The 18,654-nt window shown below is 42.8% G+C and overlaps 1 protein-coding gene across 1 annotated transcript in view; it reads right to left on the reverse strand.

The window, feature by feature from the left end:
• The window catches only part of NDFIP1 (Nedd4 family interacting protein 1), a 31,701-nt gene extending 17,018 nt beyond the window's left edge, over positions 1-14,683 (reverse strand). The window contains exons 1-2 of the mRNA XM_065408928.1: positions 14,615-14,683; positions 1,652-1,739 (exon numbers count right to left, since the gene is read on the reverse strand). Of these exons, the coding sequence (XP_065265000.1) occupies positions 1,652-1,739; positions 14,615-14,659 (133 nt within the window). The 5' untranslated portion in view covers positions 14,660-14,683. The remainder of the gene's footprint in view (positions 1-1,651; positions 1,740-14,614) is intronic.
• Positions 14,684-18,654: the final 3,971 nt, after the last annotated feature.

Below are 18,654 nucleotides of genomic sequence, written 5' to 3' on the forward strand. Positions count from 1 at the left end.
GAAAGGGACCTTGAGAGGTCATCTAATCCAGTCTCCTGCACTCATGGCAGGACTAAGTATTATCTACACCATCCCTGACTGGTGTTTGTTTAATCTGTTCTTTAAAATCTCCAATGGTGGAGATTTCACAACCTCCCTAGTCAATTTATTTCAGGGTGCTTAACTACCCTGAAAGTTAAGAAACTTTTCCTAATGTCCAACCTAAACCGCCCTGGCTGCAATTTAAGCCCATTGCTTCTTGTCCTATCCTCAGCGGTTAAGGAGAACAATTTTTCTCCCTCCTCCTTATAACAACCTTTTATGTACTTGAAAACTTATGTCCACTCTCGGTCTTCTTGGTTTGGGACTTGGCTACCTTAAATACTGCCTTTACACCTATACCCAGGTGTGACAGCAGACATCAACTGGCTTTTACCAAGTCCTTAGATGTGAACTCAAGGACTGGAGGAAGGGTGTTCTCAGGCCTGGTCTACACTGTGGAGCAGCGGAGGGGGAAAATCGATCTAAGTTACGCAACTTCAGCTATGTGAATAACGAAGCTGAAGTCGACGTACTTAGACCTACTCATCGCGGTGTCTTCACTGCGGTGAGTCGACTGCTGCCGCTCCCCCGTCGACTCTGCCTGCGCCTCTCGTGTCGGTGGAGTACAGGAGTCGACGGGAGAGCGCCTTGGGATCGATTTATCGTGTCTAGACTAGACGCGATAAATCGACCCCCGCTGGATCGATCGCTGCCCACCGATCCGGTGGGTAGTGTAGACATACCCTCAGAGGCAAATCTCTGTCTGTGGAAACTACTCCCTGGAGTAGGCACCAAAAGATTGAATTTGTTAGAACAAAAGTGCAAGGTTCATGTTTTGGGGCAACATTTTATCAAATGGGTCTGAACAAAGGCATTTTTTCTAACTTTTCTGATATCTTCATTTTAAACTGATGTTTGCTTTATCAGCTATGTGTTCTGATGCCACAGAACACATACTGGCTAAGTTACTGAAAAAAATATAAGCATAGCCTCTTAACGGGTCTATTTCTACTGGATTTCTGCTCTAATTAGCAGAGAGTAAGAAGACTGCCATGTTATATCTGAGTTGAGCTCTCTTCCAAGCTTTCAGCTCCAGCCACATTTTTTTTTCTATAGTTGCAGATGACGGGTATTTAAAACATTGTAATGCATTCAAGCATTGTTAATCTACAGTATCATAAAAGCATTTGTATATACTTCACAAGACAAAAATTCAGCATAATGACCAAGAAAGAAGCCCTGAAAAAGGACAGTAAAGTAAAAGACACCAGTAAAGATACCGTTAAAGATCACTGGAAGAAGCAAGATATTACTCAAATACCAGATCATTACAGACCACAAATCCTCACTGCACTACCATTTTCACCTTCTTCTGTATGCTAAGAGCGCTGTAGAAAGTAACTTGAGCACCATTTTATGGAGATGACATCAGTTGATTGCCACCAAGGCATGTTTTCTTTCAAACCACAAATAACCACAATCTCTTTGGATCAGGTCCCATCCTTCCCAGTCTTAATAGATGCTGCAATGTCAAACAGCAGTGAGCATATTATAGAAAAAGAAACAACTAAAGGGATGGGAAAGAAAACCAAGAAAAAAACAACATTTATTTCCCTGCTGTTCAGTTTACCTGCATTCTCCCCAGAAATGCTGCTGTAAGGTGGAGGGGCATCGTTCACAGTATGTTCAGTCTCTCCAGGCTCTTCCTCATTCTGCAACTGAACAGAATCATTTACATTTTAATAGGGCTGAAGAAAAAGGACAAATAAATCGGACTCCCCCATAACACAGAAAATTACACAATCATGGTGTCCTGGTCAAAATCCAATTGGGTTAGTTACATTCTGCCTACCTAAATTACCCCTGCACTTTCAGGTGCATATGGCAATCTCTTCTTGTCTTAAACTGTTGTAAAGAAATGCAGTGCACTGTTAAACACTTGACACATTTCACCTCAGAGGTAGCCAAAGTAATCCCATTGGTAGATTTTAATCAACGTGCCAGTTATGATAAGTTTGTATGCTAAGTCATATTTCTACATTTCAGGTTCCAGACTGCTACAGCGCATCCATATGTATTTACTGTTGTACCTTTCCACTTCCTCAGCACTAATTTAAAAGCTATCAGGTCATGCTAATTGTGACAAGACCAAATTGCATTTGTTTTCATAAAAAGAGGAAATGGTAGGAGACATTCAGTCAAAATCTCCATTACCATCTGTGGCTTTGCTAAGAAAACTGGTGCTCAGCTGAGTTATGCAAAATAAACTGTTTATCAGTCAGTCATGCTGTGGATAAGAGGGAATCCAGTGGTGAGATTTGTAACTGTACACTCTGTTTTGGATTAATACACACACACACACAGTATAAATAGGCATACAGCTTTTCATATATACAGTATGTGACTTGTATTATGTAGAGTTTGCAAACATTCTTTGATAATAAAAGCTGGCAATACTGGGTTAGGCATGTCCAAAGAAGAGTGTATTAGCTATCATCTAGCTACTTCACTCTTTCTATTGCACATCACTGAAACAACAACAACACCACACACACACACACACACACACACACACTTGCATAACAAATAGACTCTCAGATTTAGAAAGATTTCTTGGGACTGAACCACTTTCCTACATTTGGAGAGAGAGAGAGATTTTTTTTAAAATCATAATTAAATGACAGTAACACTGCAAATGGCAATTCTTTTCTTAATATCTTCCTTGACTACCCTTCATGCATAATAATGCTAATATCCTTGAAGCCATCTGAGACATTTTTCTTCCTTTTCTCTACGGAGACACTTATGACCTCTTTTCACTATAGTATCTAACTGCCTCCCAAGTACTTAAAAACAAAATTTTCCTCTCTCTTCCTCTTCAGCCTGCAGAACTAACAGATCTATTACTTTTAGGGTTGGGTTTCTGTTTTAGTTGCACATATGTGAAGACCTTGAAGGTCTTGTTTTACATGAGCTTGGTCTATATCTTGTGTTCAGTATGTATTTTTTGCTGTTCATACAGTCAACAGCGAAGGCTCAAACTGCATCCATACTGCTTCTGAAAGTCAACCTCAAAAACTTTAAGGACCACATATTCAAGTAATGTATGTGTGCAGTTAATGCATGTGTGCATTGCAAACATGTGTGTGTCTAGGTTACTTGAAAATCAGGCCCTAGAAGTTTGCTAGAAAATATTTGGGGGTCAGATTAAAAAAAAAAAAAAGTTAAATGGACAATCGCATGCCTAATTCAGTTGTAAAATTATCATGATTGCATACACAACAGGTAATTGTGCATGCAAATGGCTAATTAGGTACAATATAAAGACTCCCTAAATTCCTCAAATCTTCATTCTGGAGATGAATTACTAACTCCACAAGCCTCCAAAATTGCCATTATTCTGACACAGTGGCTTTCAACCTTTCCATAACAAGTCTCCCTTTTCCAGGATCCCCTCCACTTCCACGGAGGTCACCCTCCCCTTCTAGCTAGGATACCACTCATTTACCAATATGGGCACACTGGTAGCAATTTAGGCCATGTCTACATTTACTAGATGAGCTGCAATCAATGCAGCGGTGTCAATTTAGCAGGTCTAGTGAAGACCCATTAAGTCAATGGGAGAGCGCTCCCCAAGTAAGGTAAGTCGGCAGGAAAGCATCTCCCGTCGACACAGCGTGGTGTAGACACTGTGGTAAGTCAATCTGACAGTGCCTTACTTGGTGACTTTGGGCAAGTTCCTTTTCTCTGTTTGTTTGTTTTCCCATCAGGCCACTAAAAAATTGCTCACAACAGGAGAATTCTGATGTAAGCACAACTTGAGTTAAGTCAGAACAGTCTCCTGCTCTAACTACTACACCATACTCCCCCCCCAATCTAATCTTAAATATATAATCTAAAAAAAGCTTTTAGATAAAAAGTAGTATCAGATTAATTTCCTGGGCATGCCCAGTTCATTAAATACTATTTTATTAGTCCAAATGCCAATAGGTAGGACAAAATGAAGTAATCTGGGGACAAGAATGATGCATGTAGTTTGGTCATTAGGGAAAAATATTCTCAATTTGAAGAGTAATTGTATTCTGAAAGGAGGCAGCTGAGTTATCACTGCAGAGATTGAAGAACAGGTTGGAGAAAACACAGCAGGTAATCTAGGGAACAATCCCGTAAAATGCAGAGATTCAGACCCGATGACTCTTCTGTCTTCCCCTTCTATGAAGTGTAGGCCCCATTTCAATTCCTGAAAGTTACACTTGAAAATGAAAGCCTAAAATACTACCCAAGAAAACTGCAGCTATGTAATCTGCTGAGAAATAAATTTGCATAAAAATTCATTACATTAACAGTGAATGAGGTAAGGGTCTGGCAAACTAGATGTCCTGTTATTACTCTCTGAGTAGCATCACCTGCTATCTTAACAGTGGAAGGAAGTGTCCCACTGCCTCTCTAATGTTTACAAGTAAAAAAAAAGGGGGGGGGGAGGAATTAGAGACTTGAGAGATGTAATCCCAAAGGGAGAGAAAGTGAAAGTGCTGGCTAAATGACATAATATTACAAGATATAATAAAGAAGAAAATGCACATGTGATGGAAGAGGGCAGAACAAAAAATATTCTTGCAATTAAGAAGAGTTTAGAAGATTCCAAGGCCCACAACATTCTAAATAGTTATATGAAAAAGATTTCCCTTCTAATGCACATGGTACGCAGACATGCCTTGCAGCCTTTTTAATGTTTCCAGGCATCTAAAATTCAACTAAGTGCTCATTAACAAAACAATAAGGGTTCATGTGGCAGGAAGAATGAATCATCAGGCCTCAAGTGGCCCAACACTGCCATGACAGCACTAGTCTTGCATTTTCCATGCAAGATGGTGCAGGCACCTGGCATACACAATTAAAAATGCTTTATTATCTGCTCTTGCAAGAGATTTTTCCCCCTTCAGGCTACTAAAAAATTGCTCACAACAGGAGAATTCTGATGTAAGCACAACTTGAGTTAAGTCAGAAGGGAGCTTTTTCATTCACTGATCTAGGCCAAGAGTTACTTTCCTTTTGATTCACTGAAGTATTTTACTTTAAGAACATTCTTTTTTGTTGGGTTTTAAAGAAAAAAACGTTGGATTAAAATGTTAGTAGATATTTAGAGTGTTAATTTAAAAAAAATTCAGCTAAGTATTTCCCCCTCAATTACTTAGATATTGGAGCAGTAACGTGCTGTGGTTACAGTATGTGATGAGATCCTGGAATATTCCATTCCTAATGAAGCCATGAGGTCACTGTAGGCTATGGTGAAGGCACTCACCCTCTGTGTCTCAGTTTCTCCTTGTGTAAGAGGTGTATAACAATATTTACATATTTCACAGTGCTGGTGTGAACTTTAACCTTTGTAAAATGCTTTGAGAACGTTGGCTGAATATTTTTCTACTGAAATGCAAAGTCTTCATTTAATAACTAAAATATTTTTATTTTAGCAATCTTTCAAAACATACTGTTACATGGGCTTCAGATATAGTATCATTTCTGAAATAGCTTTTGGTTAAACTCCATGTCTAAGGCCTGGTCTACACTAACCCCCAAATTTGAACTAAGGTACGCAACTTCAGCTACGTGAATAACGTAGCTGAAGTCGACATACCTTAGTTTGAACTTACCGCGGTTCAGACGCGGTCCACACGCGGCAGGCAGGCTCCCCGTCGACTCCGCGGTACTCCTCTCGCCGAGCTGGAGTACCGCAGTCGACGGCGAGCGCTTCCGGGATCGATTTATCGCGTCCAGACCAGACGCGATAAATCGAACCCGGAAGTTCGATTGCCAGCCGTCGAACTACCGCGGTAGTGTAGACCTGGCCTAAGTTATCCACAGATCTCACACACCAATTCCAAACAAGTGTTTAAAAATCCATACCCTGGGTACTGAATAGCACATTTAGATAATGTGTTTTATAGATAATCAGGAGTAAAATCTGCAGTTGACATACTACTCAACAGCACTGCAAGATTACTTTTGAACAAATTACAAAAGCTATCAGATTTCCTAGCAAGTTCTAACTCTTAAAAAGCCATAGTCAGAAAACAAGATGCTTTAGAAGAATATCAGCATGTGGTAACTCCGGCATTCAAAACTGAATCTAATTTAAATTAAATTAGAAGATTATTGCAAATGGAATGGAAAGAGACAAAATGAAATCCATTCTCCATGCTTTTCTGAACTATTCCAAGTGCAATCCTACAGAACGGAACAGGTGCCGAAGTGTCTGAGTAGAAACCTGCCTTTTAGATGTCCACAGTCACAAAGCAAATTGTAATCAAACAGAATAGCCTCCAAGAAAGCTTTTGAATTTTTTCTTGTAAAAATCACTCTACAAAAACGTGATTTATTACCCGCAGAAATAAATGAATGCAGATGGGTCTCTGATATTACTGCCATGACAATATGGCAGTGTGCAACAAAACAAGCTCTAAATAGAACTCCATCCCCAAGTGTTCCTGAAAAAAAATCAAACTAATGGTCTCAAGATTGAAAGTCAAAGTTTTGGCCTGACCAATCTAGCACTCAAAATCATCCCTATAAGAAGATTTGGGGGTGGGAGAGAAAAAATAAGGAAACAGTTTCTAGCTTCCAAGAGGTATTTCTAAACAAAAGAGAAGTTCTAAAATATGCCTTGATTGTGTCTATTTTAACAAGTTCACAATCAAATTAGTTCATCCACCATTTTTGAATGAGTGAATTTTAAATTACATTTGATTTTAATTTGACATCTTGTAGATATAAGCCAAGATCTGTTTCAGTACTGCTAAACATTAATTAGACCTCAGTGCCTGGAAAGAACAGATGAGCGCTGCAGTCTTGGGCCACAATCCTACAATCCTTATGCACATGCTTAACTTTACTACTGTGACAGGGACTGACTACTCATGGTAGTGAAGTTAAGTGTGCGCATAAGTGTTTGTAGGATTGAGGCCTTAGCAAAAAGATGACAATGAAGTTTAATTATTTTTTCGAGCTCAAACATTCTTGTTTTTAAAAAGTTCCTTAATATAAAGTTTCCAACTTAAAAAAAAAATCCAATATCATTTAAAACATGCAACAAAGATGACTACTTTACCATTTATCCAATACTTTAGTTGTTATCAGTGGTCTTCTATGATTCTGTTTGTTCCATTAAAATTTAATCAATCAGTTTTTGGAGGGTTAAATCACTAAGAAATCTTTTAATAAAAAGGATTCACAGACTGGAAAAATTACCATTGCCACTAGTTCACAACTGTATATTCTCATTCAAAGGAAACTCTGGTAAGTACTCAGTAACACCCGTGTTACTGGGCAGAATCTACACTGAATATGTATTTCAGTTACTGAAATACATGCTCACAACTTCTGGTGTGCTCAAGCAGAATTGCTGAACAGTCCCATAGTGATAACCTACAAGAAGCTCTAACTGCAGATAACTTTCATCTGATCTCACATCTCATGCTGTTTCTATGGTAGTGTAACGAGTTGTATGAGATTTCTAAAAGGAAAACACTGCAGTCACAGACTGCATAAGAATCAATACCAAAAGTTACAGCCTTTCACCACAGTGAAAATCACAGAAGCTGTGAAAGCCAAGTATAAACAAAACACACTTTCAATGTATATATTGCTAATAAATTAGAGACTAGTACAGAGAGCCAATAGTCTCCCTATACAAAGGTTACAAGTAATTTCCATTATAAAGCCCTATTTTTGTCCCCCTATAACTTTGACTTGAAATAGGATATGACCTAAAACTGCCATATTTACTTTAAAGGCAAAGGAAACTATTTTTGCAATCTATGAAGGAGAAAAAAGGAACATTTCTAAATTTGAGTTAGTTATTTAACATTTGAAATGTTGACTTGTGTGTGATGTTGCTTTGGGTCCTTCCAGCTCAAAATCTCCAAACTTTCTATTATTGCTAAAACTCCCTGAAAATTCATGCAAAGAGAAAAAGTTGTAATTAAGCAAAGTGATTAACTGTTTTTTATTGTGGATAATTTTGTGTCCATTGATTTTAATGAGAGTTGTGGGCCCAAAGCTACTCACATTAATGTAACTGGAAGTTTTTTACCATTCACTTAAATGAGAACAGGATCAAGCACCACAGCCCTGATCCTGCAATTTGGTACACGAAGGTGAACCTCTGTACAGCTCCACCCACACGGATACCATAGAATCATCTGTGGCCTTGTCTCAAAGGACAAAATGGGTGTTTTCTTCAACACTGTTAGCTCAAATGAGTTAATTTAATGCAACTGAAAAGCCATCTTCACACTCATTAAGTCACAGGCAAAGGGTTTGTCTACACATGGAGCTGTTCTTAACTCCGTAAGTGGACACACTTATTCCAGAATAAGAGTGCCTTGTTCCTGTTTTGCTATATTCCAGAATGAGTGCCTTGTTCATAGGTTAAGCAAAACAGGAACAAGGCACTCTTATTCTGGAATAAAGTGTGTCCACACATGGAGCTGTTCAGGAATAGCTACTGCACTTGAAATTCACACCCTACCTTAATCCGAAACAACTTTCAAATGTAGAAAAGCCCTCTTACCTTAGGGTATGTTTACACAGAAAAAGCTGTGCACAGGTCAGTCACCTGAGCAAGCCTGAATCCAGCAAGCACAGGTAACAATAACTATGAAGACAGTGCAGCGCAAGCTTCAGCATGGGCTAGCGAGCCAAGTACGTACCGAGGGACCATGCTGGGCTTCTACTCCCCATGCTGAAGCCAATATTGTTACTCATGCTAGCTGGATCATTCAAGGAGTCACTCTGCACGGTAAAGCACATGACGCCTCTTCACTCCCCTTTAGCTAACTCAACTGAGCTAACAAGACTGAGGAAGAAACAAAAAGCACCAATACCCCTTGGAAATTTCATGCCATCCAAACTTCACCTAAATGACAACAGTACATTTACCAATCACATCCACTACTAACTGCAAGAGTTAAATAACAAGGAAATGAATAGTTGTGGACATCATAAATCGAACTGTGCCCACACAATAAAGCATAAAATAAACATGCCCTTTGCATTTGTTTTCATGCCTTAGGGATTAAAACCTCACTTCAACTGGAAAACTGAATATAACCTTAACTACAGAGTTGCTACTGATGTCTCCATAACCTTTATATTTAGTTACAACTTCTAAAGACTGCTGGATCTTCCCAGACTCTTACATACACCTACACTGCAATATACACCTACACTGCGGCATGACCCTGGCTGGCCCAGGTCAGCTGTCTATGGCTCACAGGGCTTAGGCTGCAGAGCTAAAAATTGCAGCACAGTCATTCAGGCTTGGGCTGGAGTCCAGGCTCTGAAACCATAGGGGAGGTGGGCCTCAGAGCCCAGCCTCCAGCTTGAGCGTCTACACTGCCATTTTTAGCCCTGCAGCCCAAACCTGAGTCAATTGACCAGGGCTCTGAGATTGGGTGCCACAGGGTTTTTGCAGCATAGACATAACCTCATCCTGATCCTGAGCCACTCCAGAGGCTGAAGAGGCCCTCAGCATAACTCAGACAGCCCTAGAAGCCAAATTATGGCAGCTTCATGGGGCTCCCCTATGGGACACAGTGCTGCCCAAAATTTCCACAGCACTGTGTGCTATGGCCCTATTCCCAACACATCCCTCCCACTTCAGCCTTCCTCTGGCATACCCCCCTACGCCCCATCTTATGAGGGGGTCCCTGAAAGACAGCCTGAAACTATCTTCCGCAGTTACCCTGGCCAGCTCCTGTAAGCTACTCCAGCCCCTTTTCTCTAACGTAGAGGAGATGGAGTGGGGTTGAGGATCTCACCACAAATGACTTAAATCTATCAAAGAAATACAGCAGACTCTGAGCACAGTGAAAAAACAATAACCATAGAAAGCAGAATATACATTATTAGATTAATTGTTGCATCACTTTGAGAGCACAAGCATATGCTATTTTTGATCAGTATCATCTCGTATTTGAGCCAATCACAATGGTTAAAAATGCCGAAAGATTACCTTTAAAAAAAATCAAAATCAAACACCATTTTTATGTTTCTCTTATTGGTGAAGTGACTTAGCCTCCGATCGTGCACCAAGACAAGGCTCATGGCGGATATAGGGGCCTGCACACAGTTCTCAGTGGAGGACTGGTACTGGGAAAGAAGACTTTTTTTTTTTTCTTACACTGAATTTTACCATTCATTCCTGTTGTCTTTAGGATATCTAGACAAACTCATTTTTTCTGAAACAATAACTTCCAGTTTTTGGAAGAAACACACTCATAAAAACATTTTACAAATGCTAGTCATCCCATGGACTCAATGGGAATGTTTATGCGCATAAAGTTCAGCACATGCATAAGTGTTCGCAGGAGTGGGGCTTAAATTACCATACTGTCATAATACATCTAAAACCCTTAGATTTAGCTTGCCATGGACCAGCCAGTAATTCACCACTGCTATTATACAATCTGAAACCCACTGACAAATTAAAAGTAAGAAAAACGTTAAAATCAGGATTTCCACCCTCCTTTACCCTTTCATAATCCTGTAACATAAAAATTAAGTGTGTGATTTCGATGTATGAGCCTGTTCTATGGGTTGCTTTCTGGGAGCACAGTTTGTCAGTTTACCAGTTCCTGAAATTAAATATATCCGCTGTGGTTATTAACTCAGGGCTATACTTCATGTCATAGTCACAAGTGACTTATTCACTTATTCATTACAATACATAGCAACATGGGATAAAATTGATTTAAATTTGACATCTTCAGTGTTAGAAAATGATTCTCCTCATCCTTTCTACAGCTAAATGTCAGCTATGCATCTTTATTTTCATAGCATACACTTTTGGAGCAAGATAGACCACAGCATACCAATCAATCCAATAACAACATATTTTTTAAGAGAAGAAAAGAAGAATCGAGAAACTAAGATTTTCCCCCCCTTTCCTGCATGTCCCTTAGGGTCCCGCACTCCTATTACATTTACTCTCAAAGATTCTGTATTGTGACAGCCTTTTCATGGTACCTTCCATTTTCTGATGCTCCTTTTGGAGCAGGGACAATCTTTCTAATCTGTAAAGTACCAGGAAAATTACAGCACTATTATAACAACAACCACCCTGTTATGTGCATGGTTAAGAGATTAATAGGACCTGGCAAAATGACAGCTTTGATTTCCTTACAGAGAACTGTGTAATGTCATTCTTATCAGTCAGAGGGGAACTAAAGAGTAATACAATATTCTCCTTCTAGGGAGCAGCATGCTTCCTCCACATATACCCCCTATGGGCTCAGGACCATAAGACCAGAACTTGAATCCTTCTGTAACATAGGCTATGACTTCACTAGAAACACTGCACCAGCACAGAGGCAGAACTACATACTGTGCCACTACAGCACTTCCGTGTAGACACCCACTACAGCGATGTCAGGGGTTCTCCAATTGCTGTAGTTAAGCCACTTCCCTGAGAGACAATAGCTAAGTTGATGGAAGAATTCTTCTGTTGACCTAGAGCTATCTAAACCAGGGGCAAGGTTGGCTTAACTATGTCACTCAGGGGTGTGGATTTTTCACACCTCTGAGCGACGTAGCTAGGTCGTCCTAACTTTTTAGTGTAGAACTGGCCACACTCTGGCTATGTCTACACTACGGGTGCTACAACGGCACAGCTTTGTAGACGCTTCCTACAGTGACAGAAGGGGTTTTTCAATTGCTGTGTGTAATTCACCTCCCTGATTCTTCCATCAACCTAGAAGTGTCTACACTATGGTGCTTCTTCAAATCCCTGAGCCTCGTACCTATGTTGATCTGAATTTTAAGTGTAGACCAGGCTTCTGACTCTCAGAGGCGTCGTACAGATTAATGTTTAAATACTTTGAGATCCTGAGATAGACGGTACTACAGAAGTGCGAATATTAGCGTAAGAAGTTTGGGGTGGGAGGAGTAAGACCAAAAAAATATGACTGAAAACTTTCTTAATGGTGAAAACATGTAAAATCTATATATATCTCAGATATTTAAAAAAGCTTTACTCCTCCCACCCCAAACTTCTTACGCTAATATATATATTAAAAGACTAAATAGAGCTTTATCTAGCTTTTAGACATACATAAAAAACCCTAACCTCTGAGTTGAGAATAATCATGAAAAATTTAATCCTAATGGGAAATCATTTTGAAAGGTTAAAGCACTCTGAAAAGAGAAAGTGCCGTTATGGTTTACTATCTACAACTTATTATAGTGTCACTACCAGGACACTGTAATAAGTAGTAGATAGTAAATATTTCATACAAATTCATTCTTCCCTCAAAAATCTAATATGTTTTTCACTGCCCATACTGTTAGTTTACTTTCTGCACTTCACTCAGCTAGAACAATTAAGACCAGTCAGTTTACCTTTCTAGTTCTGATGCACTAGCACAATGCTGAAATATTTGAATTACAAATGCAGGAGAATGTTTAAATTCAAAATAAAGCATTATTTTAATTAGAAATATTTTAATGACATCGAAACTATTAATTTAATTTGGGGGTTGGTAATTTTCAATACCTGCCCACATGGGAAACCTATATTTTGGAGACTCTCTCACATAGGCCCTTTAAACAACAAAACAAAATTTAAAAAATTATCAAAAGGAAACCTTCCAACAAGCTCAGGCAGACCCCTGAGTCTGCACTGCATACAAGAACAGGAAGAGAAGATAAATACTGTGTGAAACCTAAACTGAAACTAGGAACGGAAACTATATACAGAATCAAAAGATTTTTGTAATGCTTTTATACGGATCATAATTATTCTCCTTTGTTTTAATTAAGGCCCCAACTCTACATGTTGGAATGTGTGGGTACAAGGGTCCACTCGTACTGTCAGTTGCAGGACTGAGGCCTTTGTCTGTCTAGTTTAGAGTTATGTTTCTCAAATATTTTGCTAGACACATGTTCCAAGCAATATACATTTCCTTCCCACAGAAAGCCTGAATCACGTGGAGCGAGGGGATGGAATTCAGCTCCCCAATATGTGGGCAGAATGTGGGGCTCCACTTCATCTTCTTTATTGTTAATAATAATTATTTGTGTATCACAAACAATATGCTCAGATAAGGACAGTTTCTGCCCAAACGAGTTTTTAATCTAAGCGAGTCACATAGAGAAGACCAGATGTAAAAGGAAATCTAGAAGAGGGGAAAACAGTAATTTAAAAAACAATATCTCTGCTTATGGACACTGCAGAAGAAAGTAGTTTTTAGGAAATATCGGCATAAGATAGGGGCCCTGACAACTGGGATTGGGAGATCATTAAATGCAGTAGCTTCAACATGGAACTACACACAGACAACTAAGAAAGAAAGAAAATGAGCTGAACATCAAGACTAGCGATATCAAGTGCAGATATTTAAGTGCAGATCCATCCTCATTGTTGCGCCCTCCCCCCAACCCCAACAGTCTGCAGCCAATGGCCAATTTAATGCCAGTCTACAGAGAACTTCCATTCAATCCATCACAGGATAGGCACCAACCACTATGTGGCTGCTCGACTCATGCCCATCTTCCCATGCAGACCTCAAGTGGCATGCAAAACCTTATTCTGACCCTCTGTGCTTGGATGAGTTTAATGTCACATACATTAAATTATCTCACCTAAATTCCCACAATTAGGGATTTTAGTTTAGAACTCTTCTATCCAAAGACTTATTATGGAGAAGGTGCTTTAACCTGTCAGTGACAGTGAAAAGTCCAAAACACCCAAATAAATGTTACATCCTTGGGTTAGTTTACTCCTGACTGAAGATCACTTAACTATTAATCAGCACCAAGTAAATTCATCCCATTAAATCATCCTAATGCTAACACAGGATTCGGCTATACTAAGACACATCGGACCCCCCCAAATTCCACTGGTACACTCCACCAAGCAATACTGTATGTGCATTCAATGCCACCCGGCACAGGGAAGCCCCATCTGTGTATGTTGTGATCACACTGATGAGCATGGCCTAGATGATTTTGTGCAGATTTTCACGCCCGCTTGGCCAGGCTGCATTACGGCCAGGACCTCTGTTCCCGGAGGCTGATGTCTAGTTCTTCCCCCAACCTGTAATTTTGAGGTGTGTCACGGGCTCTCAGCCAAGGAACAGGCACTGACTTTTGGAATGGGGGGTTACAATCCATACAGGAGTTTTCCTTGGATGGTCGCACACTCCCAGGCCCCTCCACACACCAGCGGCCAAGGCTGCACGGGGCAGGGGTTGTTTCAGTCGGATGGGAGGAGCGGCCCGGGGAGCAGTGGGGCGCCCTGGGGGCTCGCGCAGCCCCACGCCCATGCAGGGGCGGCAGGTTCCCGCTGCCCCTAGGCCCATGGCTCGGGGTGCCCGGCAGAGCCCGGGGGCTGGCGGGCTGTGGGGTCACCCTCCCCCCCGGAGGAGGGGCTCTGCTCCCCGCCCCACACCGGGTCCCACGTCGCGACCGCGACCGCTCCCTCTCTCGGCCGGGTCGGGGGAATCGGCTCTCCCCGGAGCCCCATAATCCCAGCCGTGCGGCCTAGAAAGCCGCGGCGCTCGCGTACCCGCCCTGCCGGGCCCCGCTCGCGCCTCACCTGCTGGTATCGGCCGCTGCTGGGCTCGGCGGCCGCCGCCGCCATGGCGCTGGAGAGGGAGTGTCGGGCGGAGGCCCCGCGGGGCTGGCTGGGGTCGGAGGGCCCAGAGACGAGTCGGGGCGGCTCTGGAAGTGGCGCGGCTCCGCTCAGACACCCCTGCCTGCCTCCCACACTCAATAGGCGCTGCCTGCCCCTGCTGCTGCTGCTGGAGGCGGAGGTTCGCAAGTGCAGCGCTGCCGGGTCACTGGCTGCTGCCTGCTCAGCTCCAACCACTTCCCTTCCCCCCGCTGCTGCCGCCCTCCCTCAGCTGTCACATGCCTGCCTCTCCTTCGCTGTCGCACTCCCTCCCTCCTCCCTCGCTGGCACATCCCTGCCGCCTCCCCTGGCTCACTCCTGAGCCCCGGGGCATCCCTCACACCTGCCCCCAGCCACTATTCAGCTCGATACTGATTGGGTTTAATAGGTACAAATGGTAACGATGGGGCATTCCCAGTTTCCCACCTTCTGCAGGAACCAAGCACTTTCCTAAGAGCCGGAAGTATGGACCCTGCCCTCCTCTTCTGAAATTGGTGCCTTGCACTATCTGACACCCTGGTGTCATGTCCTACTATATCCATCCTAGGGCCGGATCCTACAAACCCATTCCAAGCCTTAGCATTTCCCATTTTTTTAACAACTGACTGACCACCACTTTAGGAATTGGGACTAGCTAAATTCATCCCTATTAAATCTTTAGGCTGATGCTGTCCTGATTAACCAGCACTCATTACCATTCACTACAGCTGCTTGGAGAAAAGGATCATATCTTTTCATATCTTTGTACAGAAATTATCACAATGGGAACTCAATTCCAATAGGGGCAGCTATGTGGGACAATAATAGTATCAATAGTCTGAATCTGTAAAAAGCAACAGAGGGTCCTGTGGCACCTTTAAGACTAACAGAAGTATTGGGAGCATAAGCTTTCGTGGGTAAGAACCTCACTTGCATCTGAAGAAGTGAGGTTCTTACCCACGAAAGCTTATGCTCCCAATACTTCTGTTAGTATCAATAGTTTAATTATTAATATTGGCAAAATATTTGTTTAGGAGCGGTCCTTGTCACAGCCTGGTCCAGTCCTACCCTCCAAACAGACATCATTTGTTGTTAGATACAACTGCTGAATCCCACACACTGCTAAGCTCCCTGGGTCTGGGTAGCGATGGATCACTGTTCCTAGCTCTTGGTTCCCTTGATACAGTCCCCAGATGCAGACCCCATGTCTGCCACCCTTTTTGGTCAGTAGGACCATACAGTCCAGTCCCCTAGACCTGGAACCACTGCCTCAGCCCTCCCAATACCCCAACAGATTCCCTGCAGAATCTACCTGGCCATGTGAGTTCTGGTTTTCCTAGTTTCACCTTTCAGGAACAGTGTGGCAGTAAAGCAAGGAACACCGGTTTAGGAAAAAAATGTACATCTATACTATAGAGACTATACTGACATAGACCTGTAGTGTAGATACAATCTACACTGACTGAAGGAGTCTTTCTGTCAGTGAAGGACTACCACCTCCCATAACAAAGTTAGCTATGTTGATAACTGAAGACAGCTTCTGACATAACTATGTCTAATTTGGGTATTATGTTGGCATAGCCACATAGATCAGGGTTGTGACTTTTTTCCACACATGACACAGCTATGCCAATATAACTTTTCAATGTAGACCAAGCCACGCACTTTATTCTTAAAAAGTACAGGAGAGTTACCAATCCATGGAAACCAACAAACTCCACAATGTACCCCCGCCTCCCAGTCTGAGCTCATCCCTTTTGTAAGGGGTATGGAGCAAGTCATTTAGGGGTGGCAAAGTCCCTCCTGCCTCCACTCAATCCAGCTGAGTCTTCAGTTTCTGGGGACTAGTCTACACTAGAAGTGCTACATCGGTGCAGCTGCGCCACTGTAACGTGTCTAGTGAAGACGCTTTATGCCGATGGAAGAGAGTTCTCCCGTCAGCATCATAATAAATCCACCTCCACGAGAGGTGGTAGCTATGTCGGTGGGAGAAGAGGAGGAGAGAAAGAGAGGAGCGAGCAGCGGGTGGGGGCACCTCGGGGGTGGGGGCAGAGAGCTGTTGGTGGCAGGACCTCAGGGGAGGGATGGGAAGAGGCTGAACGAGTGCAGGGCCTTGAGGGGAAGAGGCTCAGTGGGGGCGGGGCCACGGTCCAGGAGCCAACACCCCCATTCCCACAGCTAGGGAGCTTCCGGTGCTCATGTGTGAGCCTCCCCAAACAGAAGATGCACACACTGCCTATGTTTCTACCTCATCATGCTTTGTGCACATTTCCCACAAGATAGTGCACTGGACAATGGCGAGTTGCACACTGGAATACCTACCTATGGTGCACCACACTGTGCATTGACACAAGCACTCTTGGTGAGTACACACAGCGCCGGAGCAAGAAGTCAAGTATGCATGCACATGGGTGATATACTAACTGCAGCGGCTTTATGCCAACATACCTTGTGACAACAAAAATCTGTAGTGTAATCATGGTCTATGTGCCTGACTTCACATCATCCCTTTAAATGCATTACATCATTGCTCCTGAGAACCCATTTCACCCCACTCGCCTGAAGTCCTATCACAGCCCTTTGAAAAAGAGGCCACTTTGCACCTCACTGAACCTTGGCATGCAGCAGGCTCCTCAAAATGGACCTGCATGAGCATTTTTTGATGTGTGTGTGTGTTGGTAGTCTATCGCTGACTATGATGATATTATCGCCGTTCTTATCTATGGCTACGCATATGACTCCGAAGTCTAAACCCCGATGCACCGAGTTGGCCGCACTGAGGGCATGGGACGTCTGTATTTATGTTTGATGATACAGTTCTGTGGTGCCTTTCACGTGCAGCCTGGAGATGAATTTGTCGATCTTGCGCAAACCTGTTACATGCTGATCTTGTCAGAGACCACTAGTGAGTCCTGTTCTAATCCATTTGCTCAAGTTCTTTGGAATTGATGCCAGTCACCGGACTCTGCTCTTCAGATTATCTTTGAAGCGCTTATATGGATGATCCTTCTTTCTTTTGCCCTGACTAAGCTCCCCATACACGATCTGTTTTGGGAGATGGTGGTCTTCCATTCCGATGACATGTCTGGTCCCCCTAAGTTGTGCTCTCAGTAACATTTCCTCAATACTGGTTGTGTTTGCTCCTTCAAGGACCTTATTATTGGTCACTCTGTCCCACCAGCGAATGCTCATTATTGAGTGGAGGGAGCACATGTGAAATTGCTCAAGCTGTTTAATGTGACGTCTATAAAGAATCCACATCTCAGATCCATACAGAAGAGATGTTAGAACCACTGCACTGTAGATCTTCAATTGGGTGAAGAGACGAATGTTGTTTTGGTTAAGGACTTTTGTTCGGAGTCAGCCAAGGGTCTGGCTGACTTTACTAATTCTGTGGGAAATTTCCTTATCAAGGGAACCGTCACTTGAGATGGTGCTGCCCAAATACAGTACTTGAACTGATCCACATTTTCCAGCTGTGTGCCTTGGATGAAGATGTCTGGCACTGGGTCATTGGAATGAGGTGCTGGTTGGAACAAGACCTCTGTCTTCCCGAGACTGATGGTGAGGCCAACGATCTGGGATGCTTCAGAAAATCTACCAATGATGACCTGAAGGTCATCGTTTTTATGGGTCGTCAAGGCGCAGTCATCTGCAAAAAGTGCCTGGACGAGAAGTCTCTCCAGCATCTTGGTCTTAGCACTGAGTCTTTGAAGATCAAAGAGGGAGACATTGAGTCAGTAGTGGATGTATATCCCCTGATCTAAGTCCTTTGTGGCATGGCTGAGGACACAAGCAAAGAACAAGTTAAACAGCGTGTCGGCTTGCGGGGGCGACGAGCCCCAGCCATGGAGGAGCCGGCATGGTGCAGGGGGGCAGCAGCCCTGCAAAGGCGGCGGCGCTGCTAGCGGGGAGCAGCCACAACCCCCACCCCTCCTGCCCAGGCTGCAGCCCGGCGCCCCCCCCCGGGGGCACCTGCAGGCTGC

Source organism: Emys orbicularis, chromosome 8 (assembly GCF_028017835.1).
Source record: "Emys orbicularis isolate rEmyOrb1 chromosome 8, rEmyOrb1.hap1, whole genome shotgun sequence".
NCBI lineage: Eukaryota > Metazoa > Chordata > Testudines > Emydidae > Emys > Emys orbicularis.